The sequence below is a fragment of the Chelonoidis abingdonii genome, chromosome 17, assembly GCF_003597395.2.
Source record: "Chelonoidis abingdonii isolate Lonesome George chromosome 17, CheloAbing_2.0, whole genome shotgun sequence".
Taxonomy (NCBI): Eukaryota; Metazoa; Chordata; order Testudines; family Testudinidae; genus Chelonoidis; species Chelonoidis abingdonii.
In genome coordinates, this window is record NC_133785.1 from 624,674 (window position 1) to 639,866 (window position 15,193).

General features: G+C 38.7%; 1 protein-coding gene across 10 annotated transcripts in view; it reads left to right on the top strand.

The window, feature by feature from the left end:
- Positions 1-15,193, top strand: part of ATP2B2 (ATPase plasma membrane Ca2+ transporting 2) — a 633,448-nt gene that overhangs the window by 485,086 nt on the left and 133,169 nt on the right. For 8 of the 10 annotated variants that reach the window (XM_075073411.1, XM_075073415.1, XM_075073416.1 and 5 more), the window contains 2 exons: positions 12,108-12,149; positions 13,875-14,039. In XM_075073411.1, coding sequence (XP_074929512.1) covers positions 12,108-12,149; positions 13,875-14,039 — 207 coding nt within the window. The remainder of the gene's footprint in view (positions 1-12,107; positions 12,150-13,874; positions 14,040-15,193) is intronic. The other 2 variants (XM_075073419.1, XM_075073417.1) reach the window with 1 other exon arrangement.

The window sequence follows — 15,193 nt, forward strand, 5'->3', positions numbered from 1 at the left end:
TATATATATATATATATACACACACACACACACACACTCCTGTTGGAAAAGTGGAACCCCCAAGCCATGTTTTTCCATTGGTTGACAAATACCTTAGAGACAGGGAACCATTAAGTTAATGACCATTTCATTCTCCCCACTCCAATGTGTTGTATTGCTATAATAAATGTACTTGCTGTACATTTCATATAAGGCAAACATATGTATACAATAAAGCCTTGATAGATGTTCTCCTTCAGTACCCTGAGGGACCAATACTACATTAAGGGCTCAGTTCTTCAAGATCTGATCACTCTGGCCCTGATCAAGTTAAGCAGCTGCTTAAGTGCTTTGCTGGATCAGAGCCAGACTTGTACAATATGATGCACGATTGAGCACTATATGATTCCAGCTTAGTTTCCCTGTATTGAACCCAAGCCTGGCTTCAGGCACCAACATAGGAAGTGGTTGCTTGGGGTGGCCAACAGAAAGGGGTGGCACGTCTGGGTGTTTGGCGGCAATTTGGCAGCGGGTCCCTCGGTCCCTTTCGGAGGGAAGGACCTGCCGCCGAATTGCCACCGAAGCATGAAGTGGTGCGGTAGAGCTGCCACTGAAGTGCCACCAATCGTGGCTTTATCTTTTTCTTTTATATTTTTTTTCTTTTTTCTTTGCTGCTTGGGGTGGAAAAAAAGCTGGAGCCGGCCCTGACTGAACCCTAGTCATTTTCATTCAGCCGATAAAGGACTGCTGTGTTTGGCCCTATTCATTTCATCTTGGTAATGTGATGGAGTTTACAGTAATATTAAGTCAATATTTGAAATCAGGAGTGTATACTAAATTCTTTTTCCCGGAAATAGTAGTCACTGTCCATGCTCATATCAGAATTTTGGTTCCCAGAATCTCTCACATCTGTAAATCCAATTCTGTATGATGCTCAATGTAAAAAGTCAGATTCCATGCACTTGATTGTATTCTGTGAATTGTTTTCCCATCTTCTTTTGTGATGCTCTCAGCTTAATTTCTCATGAACTTTGATCCATATGGATGAGAACCCTCTGCCCCCAATTCAGCATGCCTGGCAGCATGTGGTCTGAAGAAAAGGAAGACTGACGAAGTAGTGCTGTGTGCCCCGGGTTAGGACTAGGGTGTTTTGAGTGAGGCTGGCTGGGGTAATTTCCAAGGCTTTGGCTCCTGTCTACACTATGACTATGCCTTTTTCAAGCCAGCAGTGATGATGATTCATTTTTCAAGAGTAGTTACCATGGACCTCTTTTTTGGGGGAAAATTAAGAGAAAATGAAGTTTTAAAGCAAGAAAGTTAAACACTACAAGACCTTAGTTAGGACTGGATAATCAGCATATGTATATAAGAGCAGTTTCAAGAAACATGAATATATATCTAATGTACTCTCAGTAGTGAATATTTGATTGTTTAACAAATATAGTGGAACACTCTTACAGGAAGTGCTCTTGCACAGTAGCTGTAAATCAACAAATTACAAAAAGCAGGCTGTGGCACACCAATAATTATTCAGTTGTCAATGTAAATTCAAAACAAAAATATGTTTTTTCGTTGGTTGGATTTGTAGTGACATACTTGAATAATGGTTGCCAGAGCATGCTTTTTCTAACTGTATAGCATGTTAAGAAACCATGTCTATAAATTCCAACAATTTTTCTACTTTTCAGTAGTTAGCATCTGAACCTGAATAATTGTTTGCTATTTGTTTTTATGGATCATGCATTTATTTTTTTAATACAGAACAGTGTAGATAGACAGACTTTTTATTAAAAGGTTTTAAATATGAAATTTTAGTATCTTGTTTTTGCCTATCTATATTAAAAGAGGGGGAAACACAAACAAGCAAAAAACCCTTAACATGAAAGTTGTGCAGAAAGTAATTCATGAGGACAGTTTTCATTATATATTTTTGAATGCATTCTGAAATGTCAAAGTATTTGTTATGAAGTCTTGAGGAGCAACAATGACTGCAAATCTTAGGAAACTTGTTTGTCCCAGATAATTAAAATTAGATCATCAGTCACCAACAGAGCTAAGTAAGACTACTAGCTTCTCAGTGATCCTACCTGGGATCTTGCTTCAGACCAGTGGGTTGATGGGAAAAGTGGGGAAGCTACTGATGGGACTTTGTCAAGCCTCCTAGCTGTAGAGCAGAAGAGCCCACTGAAGGTCTGTGGGAAGGAGGAGACGCAATTGGTTTTCTAAGGCTCAGAAGTGGGGCTGCTGGGCAACCATAGCTCTTAAGGTCTGCAGGAGGAAAGAAATTACCTTGATTCTGCTGTTTCTATGTTTCCATTTTCCACTAATCTAATTCTCCTTTCTCCTGTTGACCCTCCTAACTTTACCTCACACGGCTTGCCTTCTTCCTTCATCCTCTTGTCTCCCACTCTCCGTGCCCTCCCCATTGCCCGTGTCAGCTAAATGTTGATCCATGCCTTCTCAACACATGCTCTCCTTCTCATCCCTAAACATACTACAGACCTCTTGCAGATCTCCTAAGAGCCACGGGAATCTCTGGAAGTCCAGAGGAAGAAGGACTGGAGCAAGCAAAGCAAGGAGGAATCTTTTCTTCCTCCTCATTCAAATAAATGAACCCAATTAACTTAATTTTTATTGCTCTCCCACTCTGTTCTCAAGTCATGATCTGGCAAATGCACCTTAAAAGCATTTTCTAACTGAGGGATCCACTTAAAGTTTACATCTCCAGCTGTTAGTTGACAGTAGAGCAAAATTAATTCCATTTTGCAGAGGATTTTGATATTTTGAAATCTGCTTTCATTCTGATTTGGAATGAAAGCCACATGTTTTGAAATTCTCCATGAAAGGGAATGAAACTCCAACTCTGGGGCAGTCAGCCCAGTGAGCTGCCGCAGAGCTGCATATCCTGCAAGTTGTGAAACCTAGGCTGCAGGGGACCTTCAAGCTTGAAAGCTAGGATTCAGGCAGGCTGCGATGAAGCTGGACTGGCAAGCTGTCAGGAAACCAGTGCAACAATTTGGGGTGTAATTCAGAGCAGTAAGAGGTTGGGTCACTGATTGTCCTGTAACCCTGTGTTCCTTGGAATGGTCTGCTGCTCTAGCTCACTATCTGTATGCTCTCAGCCAGCATATAGTTATGCACTGAGTATCTGTGTGTTCAGCTGGATAGCATTTACAGATATGCCATCGTCTTGTGTAGTTGAAGCTAAATTGCTCAGAACCCCAATTATCTTTGGAAGTATATTATCCTACTGGGAAGTATATGACTGTAAAAGAGAGTTACTCGACAGCTCAGTACTCAGAATAAAGGTTAGAATATATAGTAAGCCAGCTGCAGCACCCAGAATAAGTGAACACGGTTCCAGTTTTCCCAATTGCAGTTAACTTGTCCGTTCTTTCTAACATTTATTAAAATTCAGTTGCTAGAATCAGTCTAGCACTTCTACGACAATTTAGGGTTGTTACTGCATTTCTTACGTTGAAACTGTGGGATGCATTTTCCCTTGATAAACATGCATAGTTTTCTTTAGCATTGATCAGAATTACACGTGGCCAGCAGAAGGGGTAAACACAGCTATCTGTCATTTTCCAACATAACACAATGAGTTTTGTACTTGGACAGTTACTTGGAATGATTTGTAGAAAATGCAATTAGGAATGACTGGTAGCCTTTCTGGAATTTGGAAGTCACTGTATTCTGGTTGCCTAACATAAGGTTATCTTATTCTTAATTCAGGACATCCTTGCTTTTGAGGGGCTCAGATCAGAGACTTAATGTTATTTTCATCTTATATTTCCATACTTAAATATCACAGTTGTTTGAAAGAGACATGTCATCAGGTAAAACATTGTTTAACCTACCGTTAACTATGACAATCCCAAGACATTTGTATGTGTTTACCACTGGGATTCCTATTAAATATGTTGTAATTCCTTAATATATTGGATTTACATAGTTTTAGGGAAGTTGAATTAGACAGTGGTGGCAGAAAATAATTCTGAAAAGGTTGCTGCTCATTAGAATGATACTGGAGATACTCTGTTGCTATTAGTCTCAATTTTGCTAACGAACTGCATCGGAGACTACGTGACAGGAAAGAGCTACTAGTAATTCTGTTTAAGCACTTTTCTCATGATAATTTTGACTACATATTGACTCGCTGTATGTCTCTGATCTTGTTTACCTGTAGCATTAGATTGGCTTGGGGATGAGGAAATAATTCATTTCCAATGCAAAATTTCAGAGGGGTAGCTGTGTTAGTCTGGATCTGTAAAAGCACCAGAGAATCCTGTGGCACCCTATAGACTAACAGACGTTTTGGAGCATGAGCTTTTGTGGGTTAATACCCACTTTGTCAGATGCATGTATTGGAAATTTCCAGGGGCAGGTATGTATATGCTAGCAAGCAAGCTAGAGATAACGAGGTTAGTTCAATCAGGGAGGATGAGGCCCTGTTTTAGCAGCTGAGGTGTGAAAACCAAGAGAGGAGAAACTGGTTCTGTAGTTGGTAGCCATTCACAGTCTTTGTTCAATCCTGAGCTGATGGGTCAAATTTGCAGATGAACTGAAGCTCAGCAGTTTCTCTTTGAAGTCTGGTCCTGAAGTTTTTTTGCTGCAGGAGGCCACCTTAAGGTCTCCTATAGTGTGGCCAGGGTGGTTGAAGTGCTCCTCCACAGGTTTTTGTATATTGCCATTCCTAATATCTATTTGTGTCCATTTATCCTTTTCCGTAAAGACTGTCCAGTTTGGCCGATATACATAGCAGAGGGGCATTGCTGGAATATGATGGCGTATATGACATTGGTGGACGTGCAGGTGAATGAACCGGTGATGGTGTGCTGATCTGGTTAGGTCCTGTGATGGTGTCGCTGTTGTAGATAGTGGGCAGAGTTGGCATCGAAGGTTGGTGCATGGATTGGTTCCTGAGGTAGAGTTTACTATGGTGCGGTGTGCAGTTGCTGGTGAGAATACGTTTCAGGTTGGCAGTTGTCTGTGGGCGAGGATTGGCCTGCCACCAAGGCCTGTGAAAGCGTGGGATCATTGTCCAGGATGGGTTGAGATCCCTGATGATGCGTTGGAGGGTTTTAGCTGGGGCTGTATGTGATGGCCAGTGAGTCCTGTTGGTTTCTTTCTTGGGTTTGTTTTGCAGTAGGAGGCTTCTGGTTACACGTCTGGCTCTGTTGATCTGTTTCCTTATTCCCTCGTGGGGTATTGTAGTTTTGAGGACGCTTGGTGGAGATTTTGTAGGTGTTGGTCTCTTTCTGAGGGGTTAGAGCTGATTGCGGTTGTACTCAGTGCTTGGCTGTAAACAATGGATCGTGTGATGTCCCGGGATGGAAGCTGGAGGCATAAAGATAGGCATAGAGGTCAATAGGTTTTCGATATAGGGTGGTGGTTAATGTGACCATCACTTATTTGCACCATGGTGTCTAGAAAGTGGACCTCCCATGTAGATTGGTCCAGGCTGAGGTTGATGGTGGGGTGAGCTGTTGAATGTGGTGAAATTTTTCCAGAATCTCCTTCCTATGGGTCCAGATGATGATGATGTCATCAATGTAGCGTAGGTAGGGAAGGGGCGTGAGTGGACGAGAGCTGAGGAGCATTGTTTCAGGTCAGCATAAAAATATTGGCATATTGTGAGGCCATGCGGGTGCCCATAGCAGTGCCACTGATCTGAGATATGTATTGTCATCAAATTGAAATAGTTGTGTGAGAGATAAAGGCACAGAGCTCAGCAGCCAGTTGTGCGTGGGCATCATCAGGATACGTCCTGACAGCTTGTATTCCATCTGTGTGTGGGATGTTTGTAGAGAGCCTCTACATCCGTGGTGGCTAGGATGGTGTTTTCTGGGAGGTGACCAATGCATTGTAGTTCCTCAGGAAATCAGTGGTGTCACGGAGATAGCTGGGAGTGCTGGTGGCATAGGGTCTGAGTAGAGAGTCCACATATCCAGACAGCCCTTCAGTGAGAGTACCAATGCCGAGATGATGGAGCGTCCAGGATTTCCGGGTTTGTGGATCTTGGGTAGTAGATAGAATAACCCTGGTCGGGGCTCTGAGGGTAATGTTGATTTGTTCCGGTGTTAGTGTAGGGAGTGTCCTGAGTAGATGTTGCAGTTTCTTAGTGTATCCTCAGTGGGATCTGAGGGAAGTGGCCTGTAGAATTGGTATTGGAGAGTTTCTGGCAGCCTCCTTTTGGTAGTCAGACCTGTCATGATGACAACAGCACTCCTTTATCAGCCTCTTTTGATAATGTCAGGGTGGTTTCTGAGGCTGTGGGTGGCATGGCGTTCTGCATGACTTAGGTTATGAGGCAAGGATGTTTGTTTTTCCATGATTTCTGCCTGTACACGTCGGCAGAAGCATTCAATATACAGGTCCAGACTGTCATTTCGACCCTCAAGAGGAGTCCATGTGGAGTGCAGCAAAAAAACTTCAGGACCAGACTTCAAAGAGAAACTGCTGAGCTTCAGTTCATCTGCAAATTTGAACCAATCAGCTCAGGATTGAACAAAGACTGTGAATGGCTTGCCAACTACAGAACCAGTTTCTCCTCTCTTGGTTTTCCACACCCTCAACTGCTAGATACAGGGCCATCATCCTCCCCGATTGAACTAACCTCATTATCTCTAGCTTGCTTGCTAGCATATATATACCTGCCCCTGGAAATTTCCAATACATGCATCTGACGAAGTGGGTATTCACCCACGAAAGCTCATGCTCCAAAATGTCTGTTAGTCTATAAGGTGTCACAGGATTCTCTGCTGCTTTTACAGTGCAAAATGATAGTTTGAAAAATCATTATGCTGTACCATACATTTCCTGGGACTATTCCAACAGAGGAGAATGTAATGAGAATAGATTCTACTAAAAAGTTTTAAAACAGCAATTGCCACCTAGTATTGAGTTTCCAGGTCACTCTTATGGATTCCTGTAATTATTTTTGATGATTTATGTACCTTAATGCCAGCAATACTATGAAGTTATCTTGCAGCACCGTCTTAAATTAGATTTGAATGAAGTAACCGTTTTTAAAGGGAACAAGAAACTTGACTGTGACCATGCTCTGATAGTGTTGCAAAGGACAAAAATCTTAATAAAGGTGAAGGCAACACAATATAATGGACATCAAAAATCATACAACAAAACACAGAAAGCCAGAGGTACTGACCCCTGCAGCCCACCCACATGTTCACAAAGCAAGCAATTAATGGGGCTGTCACAAGCCTCTAATGTGCACAACACATCATGTGGGCAATGATGCTTCTCTCTAAAATTTTCAACAAGATTGGAAAAGGGATAGGAATTGTAATTAACTGAACAGACTTCCACTGCCCTCAGAGCCCCTACACTGTTCCATTCCACCTTGTTTCCAGGAAGATATTTGTGCAAAAATAGACCCAATAAAAAAAGTCATGACCGTTTTTTTAATACTCCATTCCTTATCCCCCCTACAGTTCTAAAGAATTAACATAGATAGGCCTGTCCTTCAGATCCTAGCACAAAATGAAAGAGGATGTCCCTCTCAATTTCCAGGCCTATATATCCCAAATCCTTGCATCCTGCTAATTTGTAGTACAGTGCACGGCTCACCTCTGGATTCCAGAGGCTTTTTGGAACAGCAAAAACCCAAAAGCCTTTACCCTCACAATTCTCCTATTGTACACTCTTTATATTAATCTTTCATATGTTTCTTTGGTGTAAATTCAATTGTGATCTAACTTATTGATATGTGGGAAAACACACAGAAAGACAGAACCGAAGTGTGAAGTTACTGGAGAGGTTAGGGCAGTGAGTGATGCACACAAGGAGGAGAAATTTGGTACCGATAAACACCACAAAGAACAGGAAACAAACAGCACAGAATCATATTGCAAAACAATCTCAACAATTACAGTAAAGTAACTTTATTTTAATTCTTTCTTCTGGCTTGTGCTGGTTACATGAACTATCATGTGTGAAGGAAAGGGTTAGAATCAGCACTGAGAGGTTGGAAGGGAACATTATCTACCTGAGTCTTAAGAAGTGATTTGCAATATGAATACATTTGGAGAGTCAGAGCCTTAGGGCACCTTTTGGTATTGATTTGCCATTTAACCATTGGGTTTGTGTGTATGTTACTAGATAAAATTGTAGTGTTAGGATATCCTTGACAGTCTTTCTTGCTACTTGCATGTATCAGCCATTGTTTTGCAGAGATATATATTTTATGGGGCAATCTTCAAATTTCTCTCTCACTCACAGTAATATTTCTGACACTGTTTCTGACCCAGGAAGATTGGTTGTGCCTCATTGGGATCCTTTGAGTGTTAGCAGTGTTACTAAGAGCCAAGAAATGTGCTCTCTTTGAAAAACTGAGCAATGATGCTTCTGGTAGTGGACAGCAAGGGATCTAGTCATGAATTCTAATACCCTAGGAAATGATGTAGCTACACCTTGAGGCATGATCAGACTTCTTTATTGTATTGGTAATAGATTGGTTCATATATTAGTATCCCCTGCAGAGTTCTCTTTTCATTAGATCAGTTAGTTAAATGAGCCTTGAGTACCTTAATTAGTTGAAATAGTAACTGAAGATAAAGTTATTAAATACCTAGATTATTATGATGTGGTTAGAGGCAAGCCCAACATAACTAACTGTGCCTCACCAGTCTATTAGAATTCTGAAGGAGTCAACAGAATAGTGGAAAGGGAAGAACTAGTAGGCATAATTTATCTTTTGATAAAATTCCTCACAAAAAGGAGTTAAGGGAACAAAGCAGTCAGAGCAAGGAAGAAGACCAAAGTTTTCTCATGAAATTAGCAGTTTTCAAAATGGAAGATTGGTAGTGGACACCCCATGAATCTGTTCTTAGGACATATTTTGGTTGATATGCTAGCAATCTTGAAAAGAGGGTAAAACTTGTGTATGAAACAACATGTCTAGTTAGTCAGGAGTAAGGCTTGGTCAGTACTTCAAAAGAGCCTAGTAAAACTAGGTGAATGGGCAACATGATGACAGATTAAATCCAGTATTGATGTATGCAAACTAATGCACAATGGAATGAAAAATTGGAGCCCAGTTGAATGTATTCATCAAATACACTATTCAAGAAATACTGCAATTAGTAATCAATTGATTTTGGCATTTGATACACTCCCTTCTCTCACATATTTAACTGTAGTTAATCAAGAAAAAGACTCATACGCAATAATTGACCATCTCAGTGAAAATATCAAGTTGATGTTAAATAATGTTCCAAAAAAATCCAACAGTATGTTAGGTTGTATTAAGGAAGTGATAGAGAATAATACTGGAAAAGCAATAATGTGAATCAATGAACTCACCTAGAATATGGTGATCAGCTCTATTCACCTCATCTTAAAAAGGATTTAATAGAAGTAGGAGGAGTACAGAGAGAGGCAATGAAAATTATTAGTGACATTAAAAACTTTCATGTGAGGAGACTTGAAGAGGATTAATTTAGAGTGTGAATAGAAGATAAATGAATAAATACAAAATATTATATGAAATAATCAATGTTAAAGAGAAGGTCAATCAGATACTTTGATCTACTCTTTTGTAATGCCAAGAGTGCAAAAGTCAAACAGTATAATTCACAGGCAACAGAGATAAAAAGCAACTTTTAAATACAATGACTATTCAAGCTCTGGAACTCACTGCCACATGATAATTTAGAGTCAAAGAACTTAGTGTAATTCAAAAAAAGATTAGTCATTTATTCTACATAAATAGTAAGCATCTTATACAGGCGACTTTCGTAAACAGGATGTCAGATTAGATGAATCGTGAGTTTGATCCAATGTGGCAATTCCTATATTCCTACCTATGCAATAGGTGTAGTGTGTAATAGAGAAACAAGGTGGGTGAGGTAGCATCTTTTATTGGACCAACTTCTCTTGGTGAGAGAGACACTAGCTTTTGAGCTTACGCAGACTTCTTCTATCCTCTCTATTGTCCTGGGACCAGCACAGCTACATCAACATGGCATAGAACAATAGTCTGTATATAGTTGAATTAAGTACTTTGATGTACCCAAAAAAGCAACATATTTTGGTGCTAGTCACTTTTACTGCTTTTGAAAGCCTTAATACTCTTTTGGCATGAGGAAATGTTAACTATGCTCTTAGAAGGCTTTCAATAATGTTTTACCTTTCAAAAAGAAATAGACTGTATCTGCCATAAATTAAGACTTTGACTCCAAAGAAGGCTTTTCCTCAGGTCAGAAATCAATATCTCCAGGGATATTTGATGTCTTTTGCCATGTATATTAAAAGCCAGTCTAGTAGTAAACTTTTCTTAGACAGCCAGATGCTACATTCAAGAATGCACTACTGTAATTTTTAGATTATACAAAAATGTTTGAGCAGCTTTGTGCAGATAAAAATAAATTGACTTTTTTAAAATTTTCAAAGTTGATTGAAGCATGTCTAATCAAAAGCATTGGTCTTTTGAACATAAATATTCCTTTTAAATATATTCAATTCACATCGTTTCGATTGTGGGAATAAAGATTGTTATATCATTAAAAAAATTGCTAAGTTAAATAGAACAACATATGTACATTTTGATGATCCTATAAATTGTTGTGCTTTCAGAATTAATAATAATTACTGCATTTTAAAAACATTTCTTGCTACTGGCAAAAAGAAAAAGCTGTTTGTGGTATAGAACTGGTAACATAGACTTGAATGATCTTTTGCAAAATATTGATGTCTACTAATGTGAATAGTCTATGATTTGGAATAGTTGCTTTGTTTTAACATAAATATAGACACAATATTGATGCAAGGATTGCTGACCTGAGAGAGAGTGGTTACGTTGTAAATCCAAAATGTAGGTGTACTCGGCTATGCTTCAATGGGCCTTCTGAGTCCTAAGAACGTCAAAGCATAGCAGTGTTGTTTCTCTTTCAATAATTCTGTATTTTAATCTCTCTCTAAATTTTTCAGAAAACATAGTTTGTTAGTGCAGAGTTCTGATGCAGGAACTTTCTGTTCTTTGAGGTTTATTTAAACAGAAGCCAGTATTTATTGACCTCTAAATCACTGAAAATACCAACAAGATAGGAATAGATGGATTAAAATAGTAATCCTCTACAATCTATTTCTTAGCCATCCAATTATGTTACTATAATAAGCATGTGATCCAGTAGGACCTAGAGTTAGTTGTTAAACTAGTTAAAGTGTAATTTCTGCTTCGTTGATGTCTACCTATGTGTTGACTTCAGCTGTAATATAACATCTAAGGAGCAAGAATGAATTGCTATTTTTTTTTTCCAAACTCACTGTCTAGTTAATATGAAGAATGGGCCAAAAGTGCCATGAAAATGTATTAACTACTCTGCTTCTGTAGTGAAATTTTTATATTAAGCACTGTGAACACCCAGCAGCTAACAAAAGATGAGAGAATGTATTTCATCATGTGGGTATAACATTTATAGACCCAAATGTTAATCTTTTCCATATGAGAAATGGTTGTATCATTGTAGAAGATGCATAAGGCTTCCCATTTCCAAGACTTGTATGCAACAACTGGTCAATTATGATTTAGTCAGTTTGCATTTACAGTTAGAGGGTAAAACATTTCCTGTCTGAGTAATATCACCTTTCCAGGATATGTAATTCCAATATGTCAATTTTAAGATCAAGACTGGTGTTATAAATATTAATATAATTTGCTTCTGTCAAAATTAAACCATAGAGTTAATGTTAGCATTCATTTGTAAAACCATATACTAAATCATATCTGGATGAAACTGTAGTTTGAGAATACTACTTGAGTTTCAGCTTATACTGAATGTTTTATTATATTTTTTCCCAAGTTAGTACATTTTTTCAAAATATATACACCACTGTTTTTACTTCAATAAGGAAACAAGACTGGCATTATTTTAGCTGTTAGAACACTGGACTTTGCTGCAGTTCTTTGAGTTTGTCCAACTAAGTCTTTTCATGCATCTAAATAAAAACATGATGATAATACCTGTTGATCATAAATGTGTATATGAAACACATTCATTATTTTCATCTGCCCTTTTTATTTAAATTCCATTGTGGTGTTCTGTCAGTGTGATGACTGTTTATTGTCTGTTCTTTGTTGTCTGTTACAATTCTTCATCATATAGGCAAAATGCAGGATGGGAATATGGAGAACAGCCAGAATAAAGGTAATCTTCTTTCATACTAAGCAGGTTGTGGATTGTTATGGTTAGCATGTAGTTAGATTCCGTTTGGCAAATAAAATAATTTGAGGATATATGGGGGAAATATCTTATTTGTTTTGAACATACAATGTGATGGCAAAATGTGTGTGGGGAAAATGAATAGTAGACACTTCATGAACCTAGATCAGGGAAATATTGGAAATGCAAGAAAAAATAAATTGTAGTTTATAGACTTTTCATGTACCAGAATTTAAACAGATTAACAAAATTGGTGTTTCAAATACACCATTTATATAGAAGATGTGTGTGTTACAAAGCTTGTTCTGAATTCATTTCTTTTTCATTGTACAAGTTACAAAACCAGACATACTATTTTTTGCTAATGAATTTCTAAATCCTATTTTTACATAAGTCTTGTCTGCTTTGTCTGGCTAATGACATTGTATAAACATATTTTTCTTTTCAGGGAGAAGGTAAATAACACTACACGTAGCAATAGCAAAAGTGAATCTTAATGCAAATTGATCTGGATCATAATATAAAAACAGAAATACATGGGTATTGTTGAATAATAAGAAAATTAGAGTGTTAGCTGTTTCTAATATACTGTATATTCTTAGGAAGAAATTAATGTAAATATTTTTCTTCTTCTTTGGAAAAGTTTTAATTGCTTTTTCATTATACCAAAGAGATCATTAACTATGTTTACTTCAGAACCTGCCAAGAAAACAAAATAAATACTGTAAGATGTATTTTTTTCTCTCTGATAATTATTTAAGTACACTCCTGCAGAGTATGAGATGGAATAGAAACTAGTGAGATTAACTCAGTCTGTTATGCTAAATGACTACTAAATAGAAGGACAGTTCATGAATAATGCCTTAAAACCAGGGAGAGCCTTTCAATCTCCTAGTCAAATTAATATGGTTTCATACAAATGATGATGTATGTAAAATCATAGCAGAATGACTTTGTCTCATTTCATTCCGTTTCATAAAATCTATTCTATCTACCACACTGACCACACACAGGAAGATGGTTGCCCTTAAAAAAAAGACAGGTTTGCCTTACACACTATTGTTGCCTGAGATATTAGGTAAGGTTTCTTTACTCCGTGCAGTACTCTCTATACTTCCTATCCAACCCCAGTACCGTAGAGGTCCATCTCTCCTGAAGGAAGGGAGTGATTTTATTCCTTTAAATTTTATTCATAAGGATTTTGGGGGTGCATGACTACACAGATACTCTTTAATTATGCTAGAAGGCATAGTCATCAGAGTGATGTTGAAAGTTTTCAGACTCTGGAATTATCTAAAAAGTATTGCAGTTCTGAGGTAATATTCTTGTAAAACAATTGGCATGTCTATAAGGGTCGCACTCGCGCACACACTTATTAATAGTAAGAAGGTATCGAATGCTATAAATGTACATGGCACTATAAAGTCATGTTATGTGTCCCAAAGGGTTTACAGTCTCAGATCTTGATCTTGCAAATAAGCAGACCTCTGTGCAGATGAGCAAAGCCTCTTATGGACATCCGGATGCAGGATCAGGGGACAGCGTATATTCATAATTAATCATCCATGTTACTACCAGTACATATGTGGGACTATTACAAGTTGAATTTAGTATGAATAAACAACTGAAGAGATTTTTTTCTTTAAATAAAAGCGTAGAAATTATGTTGGGTAAAAGTTCTAGAGTAATGGTTTTCTTCTGCATTGTTAGCCAAGCAGCAGGATGGTGCTGCTGCCATGGAGATGCAGCCACTGAAGAGTGCAGAAGGAGGAGAGGGGGATGAAAAAGAAAAGAAGAAGTCTAGCATGCACAAGAAAGAGAAATCTGTCCTCCAGGGAAAGCTGACCAAACTAGCCGTCCAGATAGGCAAAGCAGGTATGAATGGGTAACTAACTAGATAACAGCATGCTGTGGTGAGGACCACATCATAGGATTTCAAAGCAAATTATTGTGAAAAGAGAGAGTTTTATTAAAAATATGAAGAAAGTAATTATCCACAGTACTCTAGAATTGTATACCAAAGATCATTTTTGTGCTTTGGAAACTGAGAAACTAGAAGCTCTACACAACTTGGTTTGTGAATATTTGAATCAAAATGAACTGCAGTTTCTCCTAGCCAGTATTCCCAAATGCAGTAATTACAAGATATTTAATTTCCTGTCCCCTCAGGACTCCTGAGAATGTGCATTCAAAATCTATAATATCGTCTCAGGCTTGGAACAAGATCCTCTTCTCCCTCTATTGATTCTGGTGTAATTTTGTTCCCACTTCTCCTCCATCTCCCTCAGTAGCTTTTTATCAAATCTGACCGTTTTATTCCATTCCTTCAAAAAAAAATGTGTGTGTGATGAAAAATAAATCTGCTGACGATAGTGTACTTAAAAACAGCCTTAGTTTGGGTTTCAACTGCATCAATGGTCTATCAGTGGTTCACTCAATTTTTTTCAACAAATGCCAGTGTAACCCCCACACCTTCAGGGTGTGTTGTTCTGTCCCATCTTGTGGCACCGAGACCACATAGAGAGAGAGAGAAAGAGATTAGTGATTCTGTTCTATAGCCTTAGCCTTTTAGCTCATCCAGTAGAGAATCATGCACTAAGCTCCAGAGGTCCCAGGTTCGATCCCACCTGCCGACGACTGGGGTCTGTCGGTGTTACACCAGCTTCCTTGCTCTATCTTGATATAGTCAAACTTTATATTGCTACTCTCTGATGTGTATTTCTAGTAAAGGTTCATTTATTGCAGGAGTTCCCAAACTTGATTCGCAGCTTGTTCAGGGTAAGCCCCTGGTGGGCTATGAGATGCTTTGTTTACCTGAGCGTCTGCAGGTATGGCCGCTCGCAGCTCCCAGTGTCTGCGATTAGGCATTCCTGGCCAATGGGAGCTGTGGGAAGTGGCGCAGGCCGGTTGCTGCTTCCTGCAGCTCCCAATGGCCGGGAACGGTGAACCGCGGCCTCTGGGAGCTGCAAGTGGCTGTACTTGCGGATTCTTAGGTAAACAAAGCATCTCGTAGCCTGCCAAGGACTTAC